Raw genomic sequence first — 20270 nt, forward strand, 5'->3', positions numbered from 1 at the left:
ATCGTTTCTTTTTTAGCAGTCTCCTCGCCCCTCTCGATGGATTGCGTGATGAGGAGTGGAGACGAGGTGCGCGAAAGCCCGCACTGGCCCAACGACAGCGCTGCTGCAGAGCGAGAAAACCGCCCTGCCGCTTCAGTCAGAACATCTGTCTTTTTATCTCTCTGCTGTCCCGCAGCTGCTCTGTTTCGCCTTTGTCTTTTCAAAGACAAATAGCCGATAGAGTCCCACCGCGGCTTGCTCGCTAGGCGAGAGGGGGCAGTCTACGACGTCGCCGTCGTTGTGGCGTTTGCGGCGCTGCTCCAGCGTCATCGCTTTGCCAGCCTCTGTGTCCTTGTGCTGGCCATAGTAGTGGATGAAGTTGTCCTCAAGCACGAGCTTGAGCTGGTGCTCCGCGCAGAGTGCTACGAAGGCGTCCCACGGCACCACGTACTCCGTCATGTCCTGCACGCTGCGTTCTACCGTCGCGGCGTACGGTACCCCAAAAGACAGCGCGGCAGGCTCAAAGTTTGCGGACTGCAGCTGCGCAAACGCTTCAGCGCCGAAGCGCACACCGTACACGTCGTTGCCGAATTCGGCGCCGTGCTCCTTGGCGCGGTAAAGGAGCTCTACATCGCTCACGGTGGTGCCGACAAAGCGGCCGTGCGGCACCAACGAGTCTGCGATGGCCTTGACAAAGTACCGCATGCTCTCCTGCGACCGACACCCGTAGTGCATCGAGAACTGGCACGAAGCGAGCTGGAATGGCCCCCGCTTCAACAGGTCCTCGCGCAGTCCGGAGGCCGCGTGGAAGGCGTCGTGCACGGCGAAGAATGCCGGGAACCCCTTCTGCTTTCCCTTGGCTACTTTCACACTCTGCCCTTCGGATGTGCTGTAGCGGGCGGCCGCCTCCGCAACGCACTCGACCGAGGCGTCTGTCATGAAGAGAAAGGCGGGGTGGATGTGCTGCCACTTGAGCAGGTCGCCACCACGACCGCAGCAGAGATCCAACACATGTAGCTTTGCCGGAGGCTTGAGCGCGCGCCGGATGGCCGCTGCCATTGTAGTGAGCAGCACAGATTTCACCCAGTTGTTGAAGCGGCGAAGGTCACTGCGCTCTTCATTGGCCAGCTCCTTCGCGACGGTGCTGTAGTGCCTGCTCGTCTGCTGAGTTGCCTCGGAGCTGTGCGGGCGACTCACCACCAGCGGCGCGTCTCTCTTCCGCTCCAATAGAGTCGCGGTCTCCGGCGCCGTGCGGTGTCGCAGGAGCCAGTCAAGGTGCTCGATGACGTTGTCGAAGATGGCCTCCTTGTTGTTCCCTCGGGGGTTGGCGTGGATGATCTCCCAGTAGCCACTGTCGCCGGCGTAGAAGGCGTCGACAACGTAGTCCGACCACGCATAGCACCCGCCAGCGTTCGCGAGTTGAATGTAAAGCGCCTCCTCGAGACTCGGCACGGGTGTGCCGTCGCGGATGCCGGGGTGATAACCGAGCCCGATGCAGTCGCGTATCTTGCGAAGAGGAAAGGGCAGCGGATACAGGACCGTCTTGTTTGTGTTGTTTGTGTAGGTGATGAGGTAAAGCTCTGTGTTTCCGCGACTCTCGCGAATGGCGCGCAGCGCCAACTTGGCCGTCACGCAATTCTCGGCCTCGATCGTGTCCAAGGCGCTGGAGACCGTCTCGAGCGCCTTGGACGCGGTGCCGACGCGTGCGCGGGCCGCAGACTCCAGGGTGTCGGCTTGACCCTTCGCTTTCTCCGCGTCCACCTGCAGTAGCTCGAGCAGGTGGGGAAGGGAAATGTTCTCCACGAGACTCTCGTACACCGAGATGGCGGTGATGATGGAATTGGCGCCGAGTTTGTCCGGTCTTAGACGCTGGATGTACCACCGCTGCGTTGCCTCATCGTAGGCGCACTCGGCGACGATGGCCGCGTCCACCGGCATTTCGAAGCCGTGCGGGTTCAGGATGTGCATCGGCTTGCGCAGCCGCCAGTGTCCCGCCACGTCTTCGCGATGACCGTAGTTCTTCTTGACGAAAAACAGAGACACGGTGTACATGTCCGGCTGCTTGTCAGACGCCTGGAGAAGCCAGTCGATGGACAGAAGGTGCTGCCACTTCCACTTTAGCTGCAAGCTGCTGGAGCCCACAGCCACAGGGAACTCGTCTGGGGTGAAGATGAGGCCATCGTTTTCCGTCGGGCCGTGAGGACCGTCGTACAGAAAGCACTGTGACTCGGCGCTGTAGCGAAGCTTTGCCAGACAGGCACCAATGTCAGCCAGTGCCCACATGTCCTTGACGTACCAGGATACGTAGCCGCATTCGCCGGTGGAGACGGGCAACGCGCATGTGTGCACCACCGCCTTGAGCGCGTCGTATCGCTCCACCATGGAGCGCTTTGCCAAGTTGACCAAGACATTGTCGGCCGCTCCCGCGTAAGCGAAGAGGTCGAATACCCCAAGTACCAAGCGAGGCACTGCAGGCGAGGCAGCTGCAGACCGGTGCACCGACATGAGCTCCGCATCCAGCACAAAGGTGTGGTACTGGAGAGTCGTGTGATCATCCATGAAGAGGTAAGCGGCGTCTAGTGAGCGGTCCACTGCGTAGGCAAAATGACGTCCCCGCCGGTGGCGGTGCAGCGTCACCATTGTGGACGGCGAGGCGTCATCCGCGGCAGTCGCCACCCTCAGGGTAAAACACTCTGACTCGCACGGCTCGAGAGTGGACAGCAGCTCGAGCGTGCAGCTCCGCCCTCCAAGGGAGATGGTCGCGCGAACGGCGGCGTCTTCGCCCTGACCGGCATACCGGCGCAGCGCACGGCGTGCGCGCTCCAGCGCCAATACACTTGCGAGATGCGAGAGATTCACCGATGCCGAGACAGCGTCGGCTGCACTGTCCGCCACCCATGCGGGAAAACGAGGCGTCCACAAGGAAACCACCACTACGCGAATACCGTCGCTCTTTTCCGTGACCGTGTACGCATGCTGGCGCAGGCGAGCGGTGTCTTTCTTGCAGAGAGGCGTGCACATCGGGCCGGGGAACTCCGCGTCGTTAGGATTGGGCGTCACGTTAGCGTGGCGCAGGACGCACTGCAGCATCTCCGCACACAGCGGTGACGCGTCGTTAAGCATTCCCTCCAGCGCAGCCTCCACGTCGGTCATTTGTGCGTCAGAGACGCCGGCTGCGCCATCGGCGTGGACGGCATTGTACCACGCATCATTTGCGTGACAACACCATCTATGGTGCGGCGCGTCCTTGCGTGCCTCGCTTAATGCCTTGAGGCTTTGCAGCTGCATGGGGAGCTGAACGGAGAGGGAAGTGCTGCTCGAGAAGACGGAATCACGACACGAAAAAAAGGGGCGAGGGCAGGTTGACGCTCACCAGTGTGACCTCGCGCGCTCTCTCCACCTATTCCTTTCAAGTAAGCGTGCACCGCTGCTGAGGCGTGCTACGGACGGGTCCCTGCTTTCCGCTCCGAATCGACGTGTAGGTGGGGAGTGCGGAGAGCCACAGTGGGAAAACAATAACGACCTGATCGGACAGTGTCAGGCGTACGCTGTGTGTGTGCGGTGTGGCGCAGTGAGCACAGAGGGGTCGGAGAGATGGGGGTCGGGGAAACGAGGGGGAAGGTACAGCGTCACTGGATGGGCAACAGAGGCAAAGCGGGGGTGGGGTGGGGTGGGGTGGGGCTTGGAATGAGCGACGACGGCGGTCGTGTGCAGCGCTACTTCGCTGAGCAACGCTATATTCTCCTGGATTTGTGCTCCTGTTCTCGAGAAGGTGACGTGAAGTGCTTCATGGTGCCCCAGTGCAACATCTTCCTTCGGTTGTACGGAAACTGCGTGCCACGCTGCATCGTACCGCCAAGCACACACCAACCTACTGGAGGGGAGGGAGAGGAGGGGGCGAAGAGCGGTGCAAGGGCCGCAGCCGTCAAGGTAAGTGACGCGCGCCGCGGACAGGTTCGTGTGTCTGACTTCCGTTGTTTCTTTTTTCTTCCTTTATTTTACTCTGAGCTGCTTTTTTTTCAGTAAAAGATGGGAGGGAGGGAGGGAGGGAGGGAGGGGGGGGGGCAGAGAACAACGAAAAAATTAGGAAGACGACGGGGAGCGCGTTGCGGCCAGTGTCAGCGGGACTCATTTCTCTTTCCCACGTCTTCTCACCGAGCGCGTAGCGCATCTCCCCTCCCCCAACAAAGCCATCATACACAAAAAGGAAGTGAAGCAAGAACGAAAAGAAGACATGGCGAATAGAACACGGCCGTTAACAGCCGATTGCGTGGCCTTGCGCAAGCTATGCAGCACACTTTTCCTCTCCCTTTTTCACCTCGCACGATTCCGCGGAGACTACAGAGGAGTTTTCCGATTATCCTATCGTACTTCGCAGCGAGTGTGGTTCTCCACTCACGCGTGCGCTTCAACTCGAGACTGAAACGCAGCCACGCGGGTGCGTGCAAGTGAATGGAATGGAGTGAGTGGGGGGGGGGACGGAGTGCGGGAGAGCGACAGCGAGGAAGGAGAATTGCGCAATCGTTGTTGTGCTCCAGTGTAACCAAGCGCGTCCACGGAGGTGGTGGAAACAGAGGAAGAGAGGAACGAAGGCGCGCAAGCGTTCGCAGTACGCTTCCCGTACCACGCCAGCGCACACCCGCTCATCGCGTACACACCGGCGGGTGTGCACTCACGAAGCGGAGAACAAAAAACAAGATGCAAAAAGAAAGCGCGTAACACCAACGACGCGCAGAGGAGCCCATTAATTGGAGAAGGACAGCAACAACGCACACTCGCATGCGCATATACACGTGAAACAGATGAAAGGCGAGGAATAGGGTGGGGCCAAAGAAGGGCGTAGGAGCAGTGCGAAGAGTAACATCGTCAACCCAAAGGACGAGTGTGAGTGGAAACATGAGGGAGATGTATTCGGCAGCGAGAGAGAGAGAGAGACGAGACCAGCATCCACACTAGGGCACGTGCATCCAGGCACAGCCCCTCGCGCCCACCCACACACGGTGTTAGACCAATGATGTGGAGTAGAGAGTAAAGAGGGAGGCGACTGGTCGTCGGCGACTCGCACACACAGCACATGGAGAGAGGCCCTGTCAATACACAGGCCCATGGGATAAGAAGGCATCGAAAACCAAAAAAAAAATGGATGTCAACGTTGGTGCCTCACGTAGTATCACGACACATCGAGGTGTGCGCGATGTCTCGCAAGGGAGCGCAAACAAAAAAAAACGGAGAAGCCGAACGACTCTGAATGCCCGCCGGAGCTGCTGCTTGCTTATAGTCGTTGCTTGACGTTTTCCCGTTTCGCTGAATCTGTGCAGTGAAAAGAGAGAGAGAGGGAGATCCACTGCCACGTGCTGCACGAAGAAGACAAACATGCAGACGACTGTATGCGAACACACGCACCTGCGTATGCAAGGGGCAAAACGGTTGAAGATGAAAGACAGCTGAGGGAGTGGCGCAAATAGATCCGCATGACGTTGAGACACAAGAGGGGCACGGTAACGTCGCAGACCTCTTCTACGGGAGCTCTCACGGTGAGGAAACAACCAAAGAAAACGAGGACACAGAACGAAAAGAACAAAAAAAAAAGGAAACAGAGACCATGAAGTTACCGGCGGTTCTGTGCGGATGCCTGGAGCCACTTTGAACCACTTGAGGACAAGAGAAACACACGCTGCAACATCCACCACCATCGCGAAAGAGGTACACAGGGATAAACAAACGACAAAGAGATAGATAGATACAGAGGAGAAGGAGATTTTTTCTCTGTTGTTGCTGCTCTTCCAGGTGTGATGAATACAAACACACACACACACATACACACAGGCACTGACACACGCTCACCAACACAGGTGGGGCGCAGACATGGAAGGTGGAAGGGAGAAGCTACACAGGACAGAACGGAGGAGAAGAGGGCATGAGCGCAGGCTTAACATCCGCGGGGTTTCTCTTGTGCTCAGTGCGACGCGGTTGGAGAGAGAGTACATACACAGACGCACACATTCCAGACACAGAGGACCCACACAGTCGCATTGGTCAAAGAACTCGGAGGGAGTTTGTAGCGTTTTCTTTTTTCTTGGTGTTGCGGCCTCTTCCACACATGCAGGGCGTGTATTTTGCTTGCGTATGTGCCAGCCTCTACCGCTTCGGGATGTATCCGAGTAGGCAACGCGTCACAGGCGCGCGCGCGCGGCGGTTCACATTCGCCACGTCGTCACAAATACAGATACATGTTTTCTTCTCGCTCATGCGAAGAGAGGGAGGAGGCGGAGGTACAAGGTGGATCAAAACAACAACAACAAAAAGCGGAAAAGAAACGACAGCAATGCGAAGCAATCATTTTTGAAAACAAAAAAAAAACACCAGCAAAAGAAGAAAAAGTGAAAAGACAAGGTTGGTAGACAAACAAGCGTGAGGAGAAATCGCGCGGGAAAGCTGGTCACTGACTGCCTTATGTGGTTTTCAGATGGTATCGTGTCGCAAACATGGAGCAACGTGTCGTGAGAGCTCTGCACCGTTCCTTCTGTGGCCTCTCTCTTGCTGCGGACTTCTTTTTTTGTTTGTTTGTTTTTTCATTCCGCTTCTCTACGCACATTGGCGATAGAGTCAGACGGAGTCGGAAAGGTGAAAAGGGGGAAAATGGCAAAGTAGCTGTGATGGTCGACAGTAACCGAGCAGAGATGATGTGATGTGCTTGCACTCGGTTATTGTTACCCCTCGCGGGACGCCCAAGTACACAGGGGAACGCCCGTGTGCATCCACACAAAGGCGCACTGTCAGTGACACTCACTTATGCACCAACTTGGGTGCTTAATGCGCTTGCGTGTGCGCGTGGAGATCACAAATAGAAGCAAGACGAAAGGGAGGAGTAAAGAGCTAGGGGAATCACTAACAACAAAAGGAGAATCAACAAGGAATGAGACTGAGGGAGGGACGAAGGTGGTGGTGGTGGGGAAGACGCGAGGATATGACGCAATGACAGAAGAGAGACATTGCTTTACAAATTCTGTGCGGGTGCTAACAAAGAACACACGCTTCTGTTCAGCGACAACTGCTTCGCGAGAGCTATCTGAAGGGGGTTGGGTGGGTGGAAAAGAAAGAAGAACGATGCCCAACAAAAGCAGCAGAACGCATAAAGTTACGGATCGCCCAGCGCGAGGATCTGCATCCGTATGGTTTCCGTGTGGTGGATCTTCGAAAGGCCGCCAAAGCGGGCTCTATGCATGGCGATGGAGAGAAGCCTCCTCCACGCCACAGAATCGGCGACAGCGACAGCAACCCGAAAACGCACACCCACACAGCTGAAAAACGGGCAATGCCAAACGGCAGGTCAGCAAGCAGGGGCTGACAAGAACAAGAACACACACACACACACACACAGAGGCGCGGACGAAAACAGTAGAAACGACTCCCTGATGGATAGAGAGAAAGAGAGGGCCAGCAGCTATTCTGCCCTTCTTGCCGCGCTAGCAACGCTCCGTTTTTACCATTTTTGTTGCTCCACCTCCGCGTTTACACTTCGCGGAGTCATCACGTTTTCGCCATTCCGTGCATTTTGGAATGCGACAGAGAGTCACTGTGCAGCGGTGCGTTCCGAGCTCGTCAGTTCCCTACTTCTGCGTCGTAGCATACGTGTTTTGTTTGAAAACAGGGCACGCAGGTTACCACCCGCCATCGCAGTTCGGCCTACATCAAGTAAAGCATTCAGCGAAGACTTTACAACAGCGTTCTTGTGTCTCTCTTTTCGTTTCGTTTTCGTTTTTCTTTCGATTCAGATACGCGCTCTGCGGCGGGCGGGGCAGAGAGTGCGGATCGAGGAAGGCGTTGGCATGGGGGCAGGGCGGTCCGATTGCACACATGCGGGATGATATGGGTCGTGATCAGCGCCGTGTTCACGAGAACAACAACAAAGAACTGTAGACACATCGACGGCGCTTTGCTAGCGATTGAGAGCGCGGGTGGGCGAACGGAGAGGATGGGCCCTTCGGGCCACGGATGCATGTTTTGCCCAAGAGGAACCAGCGCACATCAGGCCGATGTGCGCCACGGTTTTACGTTCGGCTTTAGTTCGTCGAGAAGATAACGACAGCAACAAGCTGCAAAATGAGAGCTACAGCACCTCGCTATACATGCGTCTGTATTGGTTTTCTCCTTTTTTCCATTTTCCATTCGCTTCCTGTCGAAAGATCGAGGTTGTGCTTGAAGTAGAGAGAGGGTGGGTGGGTGGGGGTGGCAGGAAGAAGACAAGGAAGGCAGAATAATTGAGAGACAAAAAAACACACATTAGGTGGCTAGATGTGTGTGTGTATGTGTATATATATGCGACGGTCAGTCGTCACCCCTCCTCGATCAGCGAGAGAGGGAGAGGGGAAGCGAAGGGTGACGAGTGCGGAAGGGGAAAAGGAGCGCACGCAAAAAAAAAAAGAGACGCACTCACAATCACGCTTACGGAGCACAAAGACAAGCACACAAACACGTGAAAAAAAGGTTGGCATGAACACTGACACGACGTAGGAAGAGAGACGGAGAAAAAGAGGGAGGGAGGGAAAAGGTCGAGGAGGGCGCGGAGGAGGCAAACGCAATCATCATCACCTTCATTATGAGCCTCGCCTCCGTCCGCGCGGGACGACACCAACAAGAAGAGCAGCGCAAAAGAATTATGTAACGGGGAAGAGAAGAAGGGGAGCATGAAAGGAAGAGAGAGAGAGCAAGAGCAATCTCCCAAACACTGGCCGTAAAGAGAAAACGAAAGAGAGGAGCCACACGCTGATGTGCGTGCGTGCGTGCGGGGAGACATATCGAACGAGGGAAAAACGGACAAGCGACAATGAGACGAACAAGCAGAAAAAAGAGGGGGGAGAGAGGGAAGGGGGCATCAACTAGTGTCTTCCCATTGCCGAGCACGCGGCTAATCCCAAGGAAGGGCTGGTGGGAAAGATACGGGGACGAGTGCAAGGGCACAAGGAGTAGACAAGAGGAGCAGTGATAGAGGCAGATGGAAACACTCTAAGAAAGAGCGACACACACACACACACACACACACAGAGACACAGAGCGGCACGTGGATGGAGTGCGCATCGCTCCAAGGCTTCGGAAAGTGGAGAGACGATGAGAGGAAACGAGAAAGGGACGCACGCGCACACGGAAGTAAAGGAAGAGGGAGAACGAAGTCGACAGAAAATGAGCTGTACTGAAGAAGCGCGTGGAGGAAGATCAACAACAAACGCCACCGCAGCACCGACACGCACGCCAAAATCCCTTGGAGGCTCGATGGGGAGAATAAGGGGAATTCCCAAAACGAATCACATGAGAAGAAAGGCGAAGACGACAGAGGAAAACCCGAAGACGACTAGTCATCAGTACATGAGCGAGAAGTAAAGAGAGACTCGCAACAGAGATGCCCGCCGTATCGCGCTTATGTTCTCTGCTGTGTTTCACCGCCGTCCTTGGTGCGATTTCCCTATTGAGATGTCGGCTTCACGGATCAGGGAAGTGTGAGGGCGGGAAACAGGGCGCGTGGCGCAGACTGCAGCTTAGCTGCTGCCCCACCGCTGGTTGTAAGCCAGCAAAACGAGAGGAAAAAAGAGCGAAGCAGGGAAGAGTGGAGAGCGACGCTCGAGAGAAGCGTCGTGCGAAAAAAAAACGAAAGCGAGCGTGGACACGTCAAAACAAAGAAAAGAGCACACTAATTGCGGAACAAACAAGAACAGTGGTGAGTCCACATCAGTGAAAGCAACGGGGAAGGAATACTGCGCACGACCGCTTGCTGCTGATTTCGAGTAGCTGTACACAGGTTGACGCGTGCATGGACACACACACACACACACACACACATGCAAGCGTACACAGAAACAGAGATCGACACACATACCCTTCTCTGCACTTCAATGTCCTCCAACTTGTATATTTTCCACATGTCCGCCGTGCTTCTTCTCCCCGCTTCATTTCCGCATCGCGCAGTTCCTTCGCCCTTTCAGAAGCACGCACACACGCACGCACGCACCCCCCGCGCACACACATACACACACACACGAGAAAAAAAACGGAGTTTCTGAGAAGTAACGCGAAGGGGGTGGGGTTTGGTGGTGATGGTGGTGGTGGTGGGGGGGGGGAAGAAGGCAACGCCGAAACACAAGTATGATCACGACACAGTGAGAGAAAGAGAGACGCAAAAGCAAACGGAAAGATAAACATTCTCCTGCCTTCGCGAGCAGGAGAGTGGAGAGAAGAGGTGAGGGAGGGAGGGGGAAGGGGGCAAGGTATTTTGTGAAGCTGCAGGGCTTCATCCCATGGTTCTAGCCTGATGTGGGTGATATCACAAGCGTCTTGGACAGCGCCCAGTAGGCCAAACGGATGTGTGTATGCCACTCTTGCCGAATTGCTGATTATCAGTTTGATGACTTCTACGCAAATGCAGAGCCCACCCTTCCTTATCCATCATGTCTCACGCGGTGACTTACATGATGGGGGCTGCTGGTCGCAGGGTGAGACTGATTTGAGCCCACAGACAAGGTCGTAGAACAGGTTGGCCTCCTTCCCCCAAAAGAAGTAACAGAGACCCTCGTGCCAGAGGGCAGGATACTGTTGCCAGCAGAGGAAAACAGAAGAAAATACATCAAGCTTCGTGACTTGGATGTGGGAGAAAAGCTGGAAAGAAGAGAGAAACATTGAGATATGCGTGACCCCAAAGCGGAAGAAAACAACAAAAAAAAAACTCTCTCTCGCTCTCGCTGGACGCCGCCCCTCCAAGGCCAGCGTTTTCTTTTTCTTCAGTGGGGGTGGAGCTGATCTCCCTTACCAACGGCGGGAGAGGAGTCGAGGAAGGAAAAGAGAAGTGAGATGCGTGATCACTCACCTTTCTTCAATACACCTATGCTGTAATATATACAGAAAAGGGAGAACCAACGATGAATCGCGGCCAGCCTTATCGTTGCAGGTTTTAGGCCCTGCAAAGAAACCCGCCATACACATTTTCAGAAACAAGTACGCATCAAAGCAGGAAGTGTCCGGCATACTTCGCCCTCCGTTGAATATTGGATTCTTCGTCTGCGCCCCTTTCACGCACTGGCACTTCCCCGCTTCACCTTTCCCTGCCAGTTCTTCCCTCCCTTGTGTGAGAGAAAGAAAAAAGAGAGAGGAGGTTACGGGGAAGGAATGCAGCGCAGCGCGCCTTATCTCAGATTGCACATGTGGCAGAGTGTGTGCGTGTCAGAGAGGAGAGAAAGGGGGTGGGGTGGGCGGGAAGGCCGCGATGGAGAAACTCGCTTGTTCTCACTCTTTTTCTCCTCAAGAACTTACTCGCTCCTGCTCGTGTGAACAACGTGCGGCTGAGAAGAAAAAAGAGAGGGATAGTTTCGGGGGAAAAATCAAAGGGACATAGAAACGTGGAAGCGAGAGAGAGAGAGGGAGGGAGAAAAGGGAGTGATGGGCAGAGACACTTCTTACATGAGTGCGAGACCCACTTCACTGCATGTGTCGGAAGCGTCTGAGTAACAAAAGAAAGAAAAGGGAGGTGAGGGTTAGAGGTGTGTGTGTGTGTGGTGGGGGCGAGAATCAAAATGGTGGAACGAGCGAAGAAGTGAAGTGAGAAAATAGATCGACTCTTGAAGTTCGATATTAGTTAAGATACTCGCAAAGAAGCGGCTTATCAAGGACATGCACAAAGTCATAAATGAAAAAGAGAAAACGAAATCAAGTCAGCAGCACCAGGCGAGACAAGCACGACATCTCTCTCAATGTGTGTCCATGATTGCGTTGCCTTGCTGTTGTGTTGGCAAACATGCACACAAAGTGGGTGGGGGGGGGCGAGTGAATTGAGAGCTGCTGAGAGCGCTGCGCCGACAACCCCCCTCCCCCCCCCCACACACACAAACACACACACACAAAAAAAAACGAAAAAACGACTAGTCGTTTATGTCGAGGAATGCGAAGCGTTTTTTTTTTTTGCAGAGGGAAGTAACAGGATGATGATAAAGAGAGAGAGAGAGAGATGATGATGATGAAATGTGAAGGTGGTGCACCATCATTGAGTCACACGAGACACATGTGGGAACAGGCCTTCTTTCTGTCTCTCCCTCTCTGTCGTCGCACACCTGTGCCTACACGCACCATCCTCACCCGGCCGATTACGGACGCACAGATAAAACAAAAAAAAACGCCAGAAAAGGTGAGCACACAAAAATATTACTGTTTTGTTGTGGGTGGCGAGGTCGCCTCTGCTGCGTCACGCGAAGAACACACCCTTACGCATGCGCGCCGCCACCGCTCGACAACTCACATGCGCGTATCTCTGTATCATATCAGACATTGGTGAGTGTCGAGAGCGCATATGAGAAGGAGGGGGGAGGGAAAATACATAGAGGGAAGGCTGGTGTGTGAGACATCGGCGGGACCAGAGGAAAATGCACCGACAACCAGACACGGAAGCAGAGCACAAAGAAACAGTGAAAACAAAGGGGCGCGGAAGAGGGCGGCGAGTGACGCCCAGAAAGCGACCGATGCACAGAGAGAGAGAGAGCCGATCGATCGGGAATCGACGCGCCCGCACGCGTCGGCGCGGCCGCGGTCACGTCTTCCTCATACCACTTCGCACCGATTTTCTTGGTCGCACTCACGCTGTCTTCTGGGGACAACACCCCGTCATCTTTGTCTGTCTACCGTCTTACGTGTGGTGATCGTTGCCGCGGGTTCATGCTTCGGGCGTCGTTGACAGCTCCGCTCGAGCCCCGTCCATCCAGACAGCAACAGCGACAGAAAGAAGACGCAGCGAGGAAAGAGTGAAGTGGGTAGGGGGGGGCGAAGAAGGGGGGGGGGGCCAGAGGGACAGCGACTGGCGCGTGGGGACAGTGAGCGACGGCGTGGTGAACAAGAGCGTGCGGGTCGGCCTCCTTCTCAATAACAATAGCAGGTGTGCGCGACAGGCAAGTCATGCGTCCGAAATTGATGACCAGAGTTCGGGGAGGGGGGGGGAGGAGGAGGAGGAATGGTGAACAGAAAACACAAACAAGCACACACGTAAAAGGCGCGAGGGGCGAAAAAGAGGGGAGGAAAGTCACCGTCGAGGGCATGCGCCCACCATACCTCCTGGTGTGGCGGTTCCTTTGTGATTGCTATAAGAAAAAGAGATTTGTTGTGCGCAACGTGTCATGTGGTTTCTGCCTCCCCCCCCCCTCAATGAAGAGTGCTGGTAGTGGTGGTGGTGCTTCGAACGGGGCGATACGGGTCTGCTTCCATTGTGAAGCGCTTTCGTGCTGTTCTTGCGTCGTACCGGGTACCCCTTCCTCACCCTCTCGAATCGTGTCTGTACTTTCCAGTCTTTTCCTTATCGCGAGCGAAGAGGGAAAGAAACCAAGACAGCAGCGGCAGGCACCCCATACACAACCCTCCCCCCTGTTACACGCGCAAAGAAGAAGAAAACAACACACGCAAAACAAAAAATGATGATGACAAGATGCGAGGTAAAACGAAAGGAAAAAAAAAACGAAAGGGAAGAGTTTGGGTAACGGCGACAGGGGTAGGGCTCGGTGTACGCCATCCCAAACAAAGAAGCGAGAGAAGAAAAAGAAAAGATATTCTGAAATCGTTGTCAAAGGTCGAGCAGGCGAATCGAGCATGAAAAGCAAGCAGAGATGAGGTCAACACGCTAAACGCAAAGGCAAGAAAAAAAAAATAGACCACAAAGGAAAAGCCAGGCAGGTTGGGCCAGACAGACAGACAGCACATAACTGTTGAGACGGTCAAGCAAATCAAAGCGCACGTGCACCTCCTCTCAAACTGAATACATGCACGCGCATACAACTTCCCCACGGGGAGAAAGAGAGAGACCCCCTTCCTCATACAAGCACACACCACACATACATGAAAAGGGACGGGGAGAGGGGGCACAGGCAAAAAGTATAATGAGGAACGTAAGAGAGGGGAGAGGCGTCGGAGGAGGAGGAGGGGGTACACGGCAAGCCACTTTTGATGGCAAAGTGACATCTAGGAACCAAACGAAAAAAAAATATAGAGACGGACCAGTGCGAACGTGAATCCAAGAAACACACATGTATATATGCGTGAGTCAACGAAGAGAAAATACGCACCCGTGAGCAGAGACGGATGCTAGAGAGCGTATGTGGGAGTGGGCGGAGAGAGAAGAACATGTTCGCTAGCGCGTTGTAGAGTATCGAGGGGCAAAGCAGCAAAGACAGAAAGAAGACATTTTCGAAGGGTGGGAAGGGGAGGAGTGGAAAAAAAAAGCATACGCTTACACTGAGGAGATAATACTAAGCAAACAAGCATCGTGGGAGGGAACACGCAAAAGTCAATGTCAAAGAAGGAGCAACTAAAAACGCGGGTAAGAGACGGAGAAGTTGGAGGCCCCCGTAACAGACAATGAAACTGTTGCAGTAGTGATGGTAGTAAAATGTAAAGGAGAGAGCGCGCGAAGCGAGACAAAAACATCATATGGCGAGCTTCATAACTGCCGATAAGAACACCAACACGGAAGACAGAAGCGAAAAGCAGCAATAGCGAAGCAAGAGACGTGTCCAGCGCAGCCCCCTTGAGGCTTCGAGGACACTACGCAAGGTACGCAATAACGCTGCACGCCTTGATCGTTCTGCTCGTTTTTCGCGTACCATGCAGCCACACGTGACTTAAACTTGACAACCAGGGTGTTGCTTATTAACCCTGTGAGTACGTGTGCGTCGTTGAGTGCCCTCTCAGCTTTGCTTTTCGATGTCTTTGCTTGACTGCGATGTCCGTTTCGTCAGAGAGAAGAAGGCAAAATTCATGAAAAGACACAACATTTTTCTTTTACGTTCGCACTGTATCTTGCCCATATACGTGCGTGCGTGTACGTTCCTACTTGCATATTCTCTTCGTTGGCACACATATACACATACACATACACAACAACAAAGGCAAATAACGAAGAGAGGAAACACACAAACTTGCAGATGCGCGCACAAGCACCGGTACACAGAAGGGCCACTGGCACCGATTCACACGGAATGAAAATAAAGATGCGCCGAGGAAATTGTCATGTCACTCTGGCGTGTGCGCGTTATCCGATGTGTCTATGGGTTTGCCCTTTTCTTTTCTTTTCTTTTTTTTTTCGTTTTAGGCGCGATTTTACATGTGGTACTTCTACAGCAAGAAGAATTGGAGGAAACGAAAGCAAGCAAAATGATCTCTCACGCCAGTGCACATGGTAGGGCATCACGGGCACTGAGATCGTGGAGGAGCGACAATCAGCACACACAAAGAGAGAAGCGAGAGAAGAAGAAAAACGAATAGAAGGTGATCAGCTACGCCAAGAGAAGAGAGGGAAGAGGTGTGCGTGTGACCAAAAGAACGCGCTTCGTTTTGTCCTTTTTTCCACGCCTCTTACATCTCCGTCGTTGCTGCTGCTGCTGTGTGCGCGTGTGTATGTGTGTTCGTGTTGTTTCTGTCGAGCAGTGTACACGCGGCTGGATAGAGAGGACAGGAGGGAGGGGAACCACACAAAGACACCCGAAAAGACAGACCAAATGGGACGAAGAGAAGTACGGACGGAGCGAGAAAGGGGGAGAGGCATCCAGCGAGCAAATAAGGCGGCAGCAGTGAGAAAGAGAGAGAGAGAGAGAGAGAGACAAAAACGACCCACAACATCCAAGAAAAAAACAGCGCAAGGCAAAAAAGAGGGGGAGAGAGAAAAGAAACCAGAACAACAAATACACACACACACAGGCGCATATACGCATCCGCACTCGCATGGATGAAGAGAAAAGCATCGACACGGCAAACATGTCGCGAGTGAGAGCATTGTGTATATCGAAGGATGAGGTGATGGTGATGGTGGTGGAGGGGAGGAGAATGGAAGCATAGAGGGAGCACCCAAAACAGCAAAAAAGGAGATTCGGCTTGATCTTGTCTGTTTCCCACGGAATGCCAAGCTCGCAACGAGACACTAGCCCGTACAAAACGACGACAAGAAAAAGAGAGAGAGAGAGCTGAAGCAGACAAACACGGAATCAAACACAAAGCAGGCACACGCATAAGCGTACTGGTGTGTATGCTGAAAATACACGTCCCACTGCAAAGCGGAAGAGGCGATGATAAAAACACGCAAGCGACATTCTCGCTCTCTCTCTCTCTCTGTGCGTGTGTCTACGTAGGGGGTGGCGATGGGTTTTCTGTGCATTGGTGTGCGCCGAGGTCGGAATACAAAGAAGAACGTGAGCAACACACACACACACACACAGGCAGGCAGGCAGAACGATACTCATGCAAAGATGTCTGCTGTTTTTGATGGTCCCGGCAGACACTGGAACAAGGGGAAGGGGGGAACATGGAGAGAAATAGAGGGCGGAGAGCATGGATGATGGAGCACAACTCACACCTATGGTCCAATACGAGGAGGGAAAGCCAGGTAAGAGGAAGCAGCAGTGCACCCAAAACCAAAGTGTCCCGAGAGTCAGGAGATGCTAGGAGGGCACCGAGGCGGGGCAGAAAAGAGAAAACCTGCGCCGGATTTGCGTGTGCACAAGTCTTTTGCGATGAACACGCACACACACTGCATCCAGTTCAATGGCCGAGAGTGGCAGTGGGCTGTGGAGGTGCCGACGTCGGCTTCACATTTAGGCACATGCGCGTGCACACCCATTTGCACAGAGCTGTTTTTCTTTCTTCTCGAAGAGGGGCTCACCTGGTGCGAGGTGGTGGGACGGGATCGCGGATGCTGCGATTTCATATGGACGTGAAGGTTCACACACAGATCCCTCCTCCCTCCTCGGACACGCGAACACACACAAGCGATGTGCACTGCCCTTTAGGCAACCGTCTCTCCACCGTTTTGGTGCGACTCTCACGGGTGCCAGGGAAGGGAGCTGGTGTCGGCCATGGTGTCATGCAGAGGGGAGAGAGAGACGGATCTTGACTCGCACCTGGTGTCTTGTTTTGTCTGCTCAGACTTCCTCTGGTGCTAATCAGAGAGGCAGGAGTAGACGGCGGGCTTCGCGGCTCGTTGTGCTTACGAGGGGGCCACGAGGATTTGAGGGAGAAAGAGTGAGTCCGTGCCAAGCTGCTCTTGCATGCGGGCAAGCCCATCCAGAGCGCTCTGCTGCGACATTGAGCGGAGGTGCATCACATAAGTCGAGTATGTGAAGCTCAGCAGACCCACAGCGGTGATGTTCTGCGGCGCGCCATCGGCGCCGACCACCTGAACCGTGTAGCGGCGGAGCGGAAGCGATATCTGCGGGCCAGTGAACCAAACGCCGATAGACGAGGTGTTCTCCAAGGCGTTGCGGCTCAGCTCCATCGTGAATGGCTCGTGTGCATCTTCTTGGTAGAAGTCCTTCGCCTGCTGAATGAAAGCGGCCCAAGTCTGACGCATGAAGTCCACCACCTGCTGCGGGTAGCCTGCACGGCTGCCCTCGTCAATGTCGCGCTGCGCGGCGGTGTTCAAGAGCATGATGATGCTCCGGCGGCGGTCCGCCTCGGAGATGGCGCATGTCTTCTCGTGCTTAGCAATAAAGGCCGCCAGCTCCGCTTGCTTGTGCGCCTCGACCATCTCCTTCTGGAGCGCCATGTCATCCCGCGCGCACGACGGCACTACCGGCATTGGGGAGCAAGAAGAGGAAGCGCGGCTGGCGAACGATACGGTGAGGCGACTGGGAGTGATGCGAGTCTCGACCTCCTGCGGCTTTGCGTAGACGTTCACCAGCGGTATGCTGGTTTCAGCAATTGACATTGCGGCGCACATATGGGTACTGCAGAAGTGCAAATCGAGGTGTAGGGAGGAACGGACGTGGAGGTATGAGCGCACGCACACACACGCACACACACAGGAGGGAGGTCTGGATAGCAAGAACAACTTCAGAAACTATGAGCCCACACAAAGTGACATACCACCTCGCTCCCGTCCTTCGATTATGAATGATTGAAAGCAGAAAGGGCACGAAGGAGAGGGGAGTGGCAGAGGGCAGGTAAGCGCACGAGAAACGGAGAAAAAGAGACGGAGGGCCAGGTGAAGGCAATGAAGTCCTGAGTGGATGCAAACAAGACGAAAAAAAAAGCAAGCAAGAGTTGTGTGTGTGTGTGTGTGTGTAGAAGGGGAAGGGGAGAGGGAGGATGGCGGATAAGGAAGAGGGGAAGACTGCTTGGAGGTTGTAACTCCGAATAACAATGGCAGAGAGAAACAATACCACCTATGCACTAAATATACCACGAAACCAGTGCAGCTACAACCCAGAACAGGCAGGAGAGCGAGAGCGAAAGTAGAGCGGGGGTGTCGAACTACAAAACGAGAGAAATAATGGGACGCCAACTTGAGAGAGCACTACGAGGAGGGGCGCAGCGACAAGGAGTGAGAAAAACGATAGAAGATACGGATAATGTGCGACCCTCACACCAATGTGGCGGCCACCACAAAGCACCGAGCAAACAGACAGGAGGAAAGTACAGTGTGAAAAGAAGGAAGAGGAGAGGATACTCTTTTTTTTGCGGGAAAAGTTTTATTTTTTTTTTTTGAGTGTGTGTGTGGGGAGGTTACAGCACGACGAATTGTCGACAGAGAGAGAGGGGTGATTTAGAAATAATAATAATAAAAAGAAAAGCACCACGGGAAGACGAAACAAGGCACAAGACAACAATCCCAACACTAAAGAAATCACTACAAGCAATAAAAGGGGGCTGGAAGGAAAAAAGGGGATGAAAAAAAAATCAACAACAACACAGGCGAGCTTCAGATATACAGACACGCAAACGTTCGGGGAGCAATCGCGCGTGCAGAGCGCACAGCACAGGACGAGAAAAAAAGAAAGAGGAGCCGAACAACCAAGAGCACACAAACACCGAGTAACCGACGCAATAATCAAGAAAGAGAGAAAGATGCGAGAGCGAGAGCGAGGGAGGACCAAGTCATGTGCACGCTTACATACGAAACGCCTACGCAGTCGCGCAGAGAACAGGGAAGACGAAATAAACGAAAGGAAGCACAAAGGAGGTGTGCGGAGGTCGGGGGGGGGAGATGAGAGACGATTTTTTTTTGTTGTTGTTGTTGACGAAAGCGTGATAGAAGAGCGAGAGAGTGAGGGGTGGGTGGTGGGAGGAGAGAGAGAGAGAGAGATCGGCTAAGCAGCACACACGCACACACGCACACACACACACGAAATAAAAGCGACAGGAGAAAGTGAAAAAGAAAAGGTAAAACCAATAACGAGAAACAACAGTGAAAAAAGTAAAGGAAAAGGGGAGGGAAAAAAAAAGAAACGGTTTATAGTCTGGTAGAGAATAGAGCTCCTGAGAGAGGATGATCGCAGGGAACGTTGCCAGGTGAACAAGGTGTCGTGGAGATGAGGGAGGGAAAACACCCCCCAAAAAAAGCCCAGGCGCAGTCATGACGTGAATGGATGGGGAGTGGAAGGGCAACCGGTGATGGTGGTGGTGCGCACACATACGCGCACACGTGTGTGAGAGTAGGCAGGAAGAAAATGTACAACAGAGAAGGAGAGAAGGGAGCACAGTGGCTAGAGAGAGAGAGAAGGTGCTTCATACTTCGTTTTAACATAATTCTGCCGTTCACCGCAGTGCGGGGGTGAGGTGGCCATTACCCTTGGAACCCCCAACGAACCAATCATTTGCACACGCACGTGCGGGAGAGAGGCACGTCGGTAGCGCGTACGTACGCACGACTGGGTCGAGGAATCGGAAAGCACCGACAAGCTCGAAATGTGCACTGCCAGCTCCTCCTTGAGATTCCACTACGCCTTCTTTGTGCTTCGTCTCGTCCCATGCAGCGGATGCGACGGCGATGATCACAGCAGCACTCCGGCGAAATTCGTCTGTGGCGAATGCTTTCTCCTCTACACCATGGCAACAGGGGTCCTTGTGGCATGCGGACCACTAGTGTTGCAGAGAGAGGCACGCCACACCCACCCACCCACACAAGCACACGAGCGTAATCACGGCCTGTGGGCTAGAAACAACGCTTCGGCCGTCAACGCTTTAGCGGTTAGCACTTGCATTTAGTTGCGATGAGCAAGAAATGGGAGAGGGACGCAGACACATCACACATGCACATAAAGGGATCAGTCAACCAACGACAGGGCGGGGCGGATACTAGAGAGAGAGAGAGGAGAGACGGCGTCAGCGCAGCTCTCTTCCGTGTCCTTCACTTGATCACTCGCCTGCACGGTATTCGTTACGTTTGTTTATCACGCATCGACCCCCCCCCCTCTCCCCTCTCCCCTCTCCCCCTCCCTGTGAAGGAGAGGCAGGAAGAAGGTCAAAACACTCGCAGTCGGCACAACAGCGAGTGAATACAC

At 54.0% G+C, this 20270-nt stretch overlaps 2 protein-coding genes across 2 annotated transcripts; both read right to left on the reverse strand.

Moving 5' to 3' along the window:
- Positions 1-153: 153 nt before the first annotated feature.
- LMJF_22_0090 (putative methyltransferase) lies at positions 154-3267 on the reverse strand (the record flags this gene model as incomplete). The annotated part of the gene is made up of 1 exon (XM_001683111.1): positions 154-3267. The coding sequence occupies one exon, from the start codon at positions 3265-3267 to the stop codon at positions 154-156; it is 3114 nt and encodes a 1037-aa protein (XP_001683163.1).
- A 13708-nt stretch (positions 3268-16975) lies between these two features.
- On the reverse strand, positions 16976-17707 carry LMJF_22_0100 (conserved hypothetical protein; the record flags this gene model as incomplete). Its single annotated transcript, XM_001683112.1, has 1 exon — positions 16976-17707. The coding sequence occupies one exon, from the start codon at positions 17705-17707 to the stop codon at positions 16976-16978; it is 732 nt and encodes a 243-aa protein (XP_001683164.1).
- Positions 17708-20270: the final 2563 nt, after the last annotated feature.

This window comes from Leishmania major, chromosome 22 (genome assembly GCF_000002725.2).
Source record: "Leishmania major strain Friedlin complete genome, chromosome 22".
Lineage (NCBI taxonomy): Eukaryota > Euglenozoa > Kinetoplastea > Trypanosomatida > Trypanosomatidae > Leishmania > Leishmania major.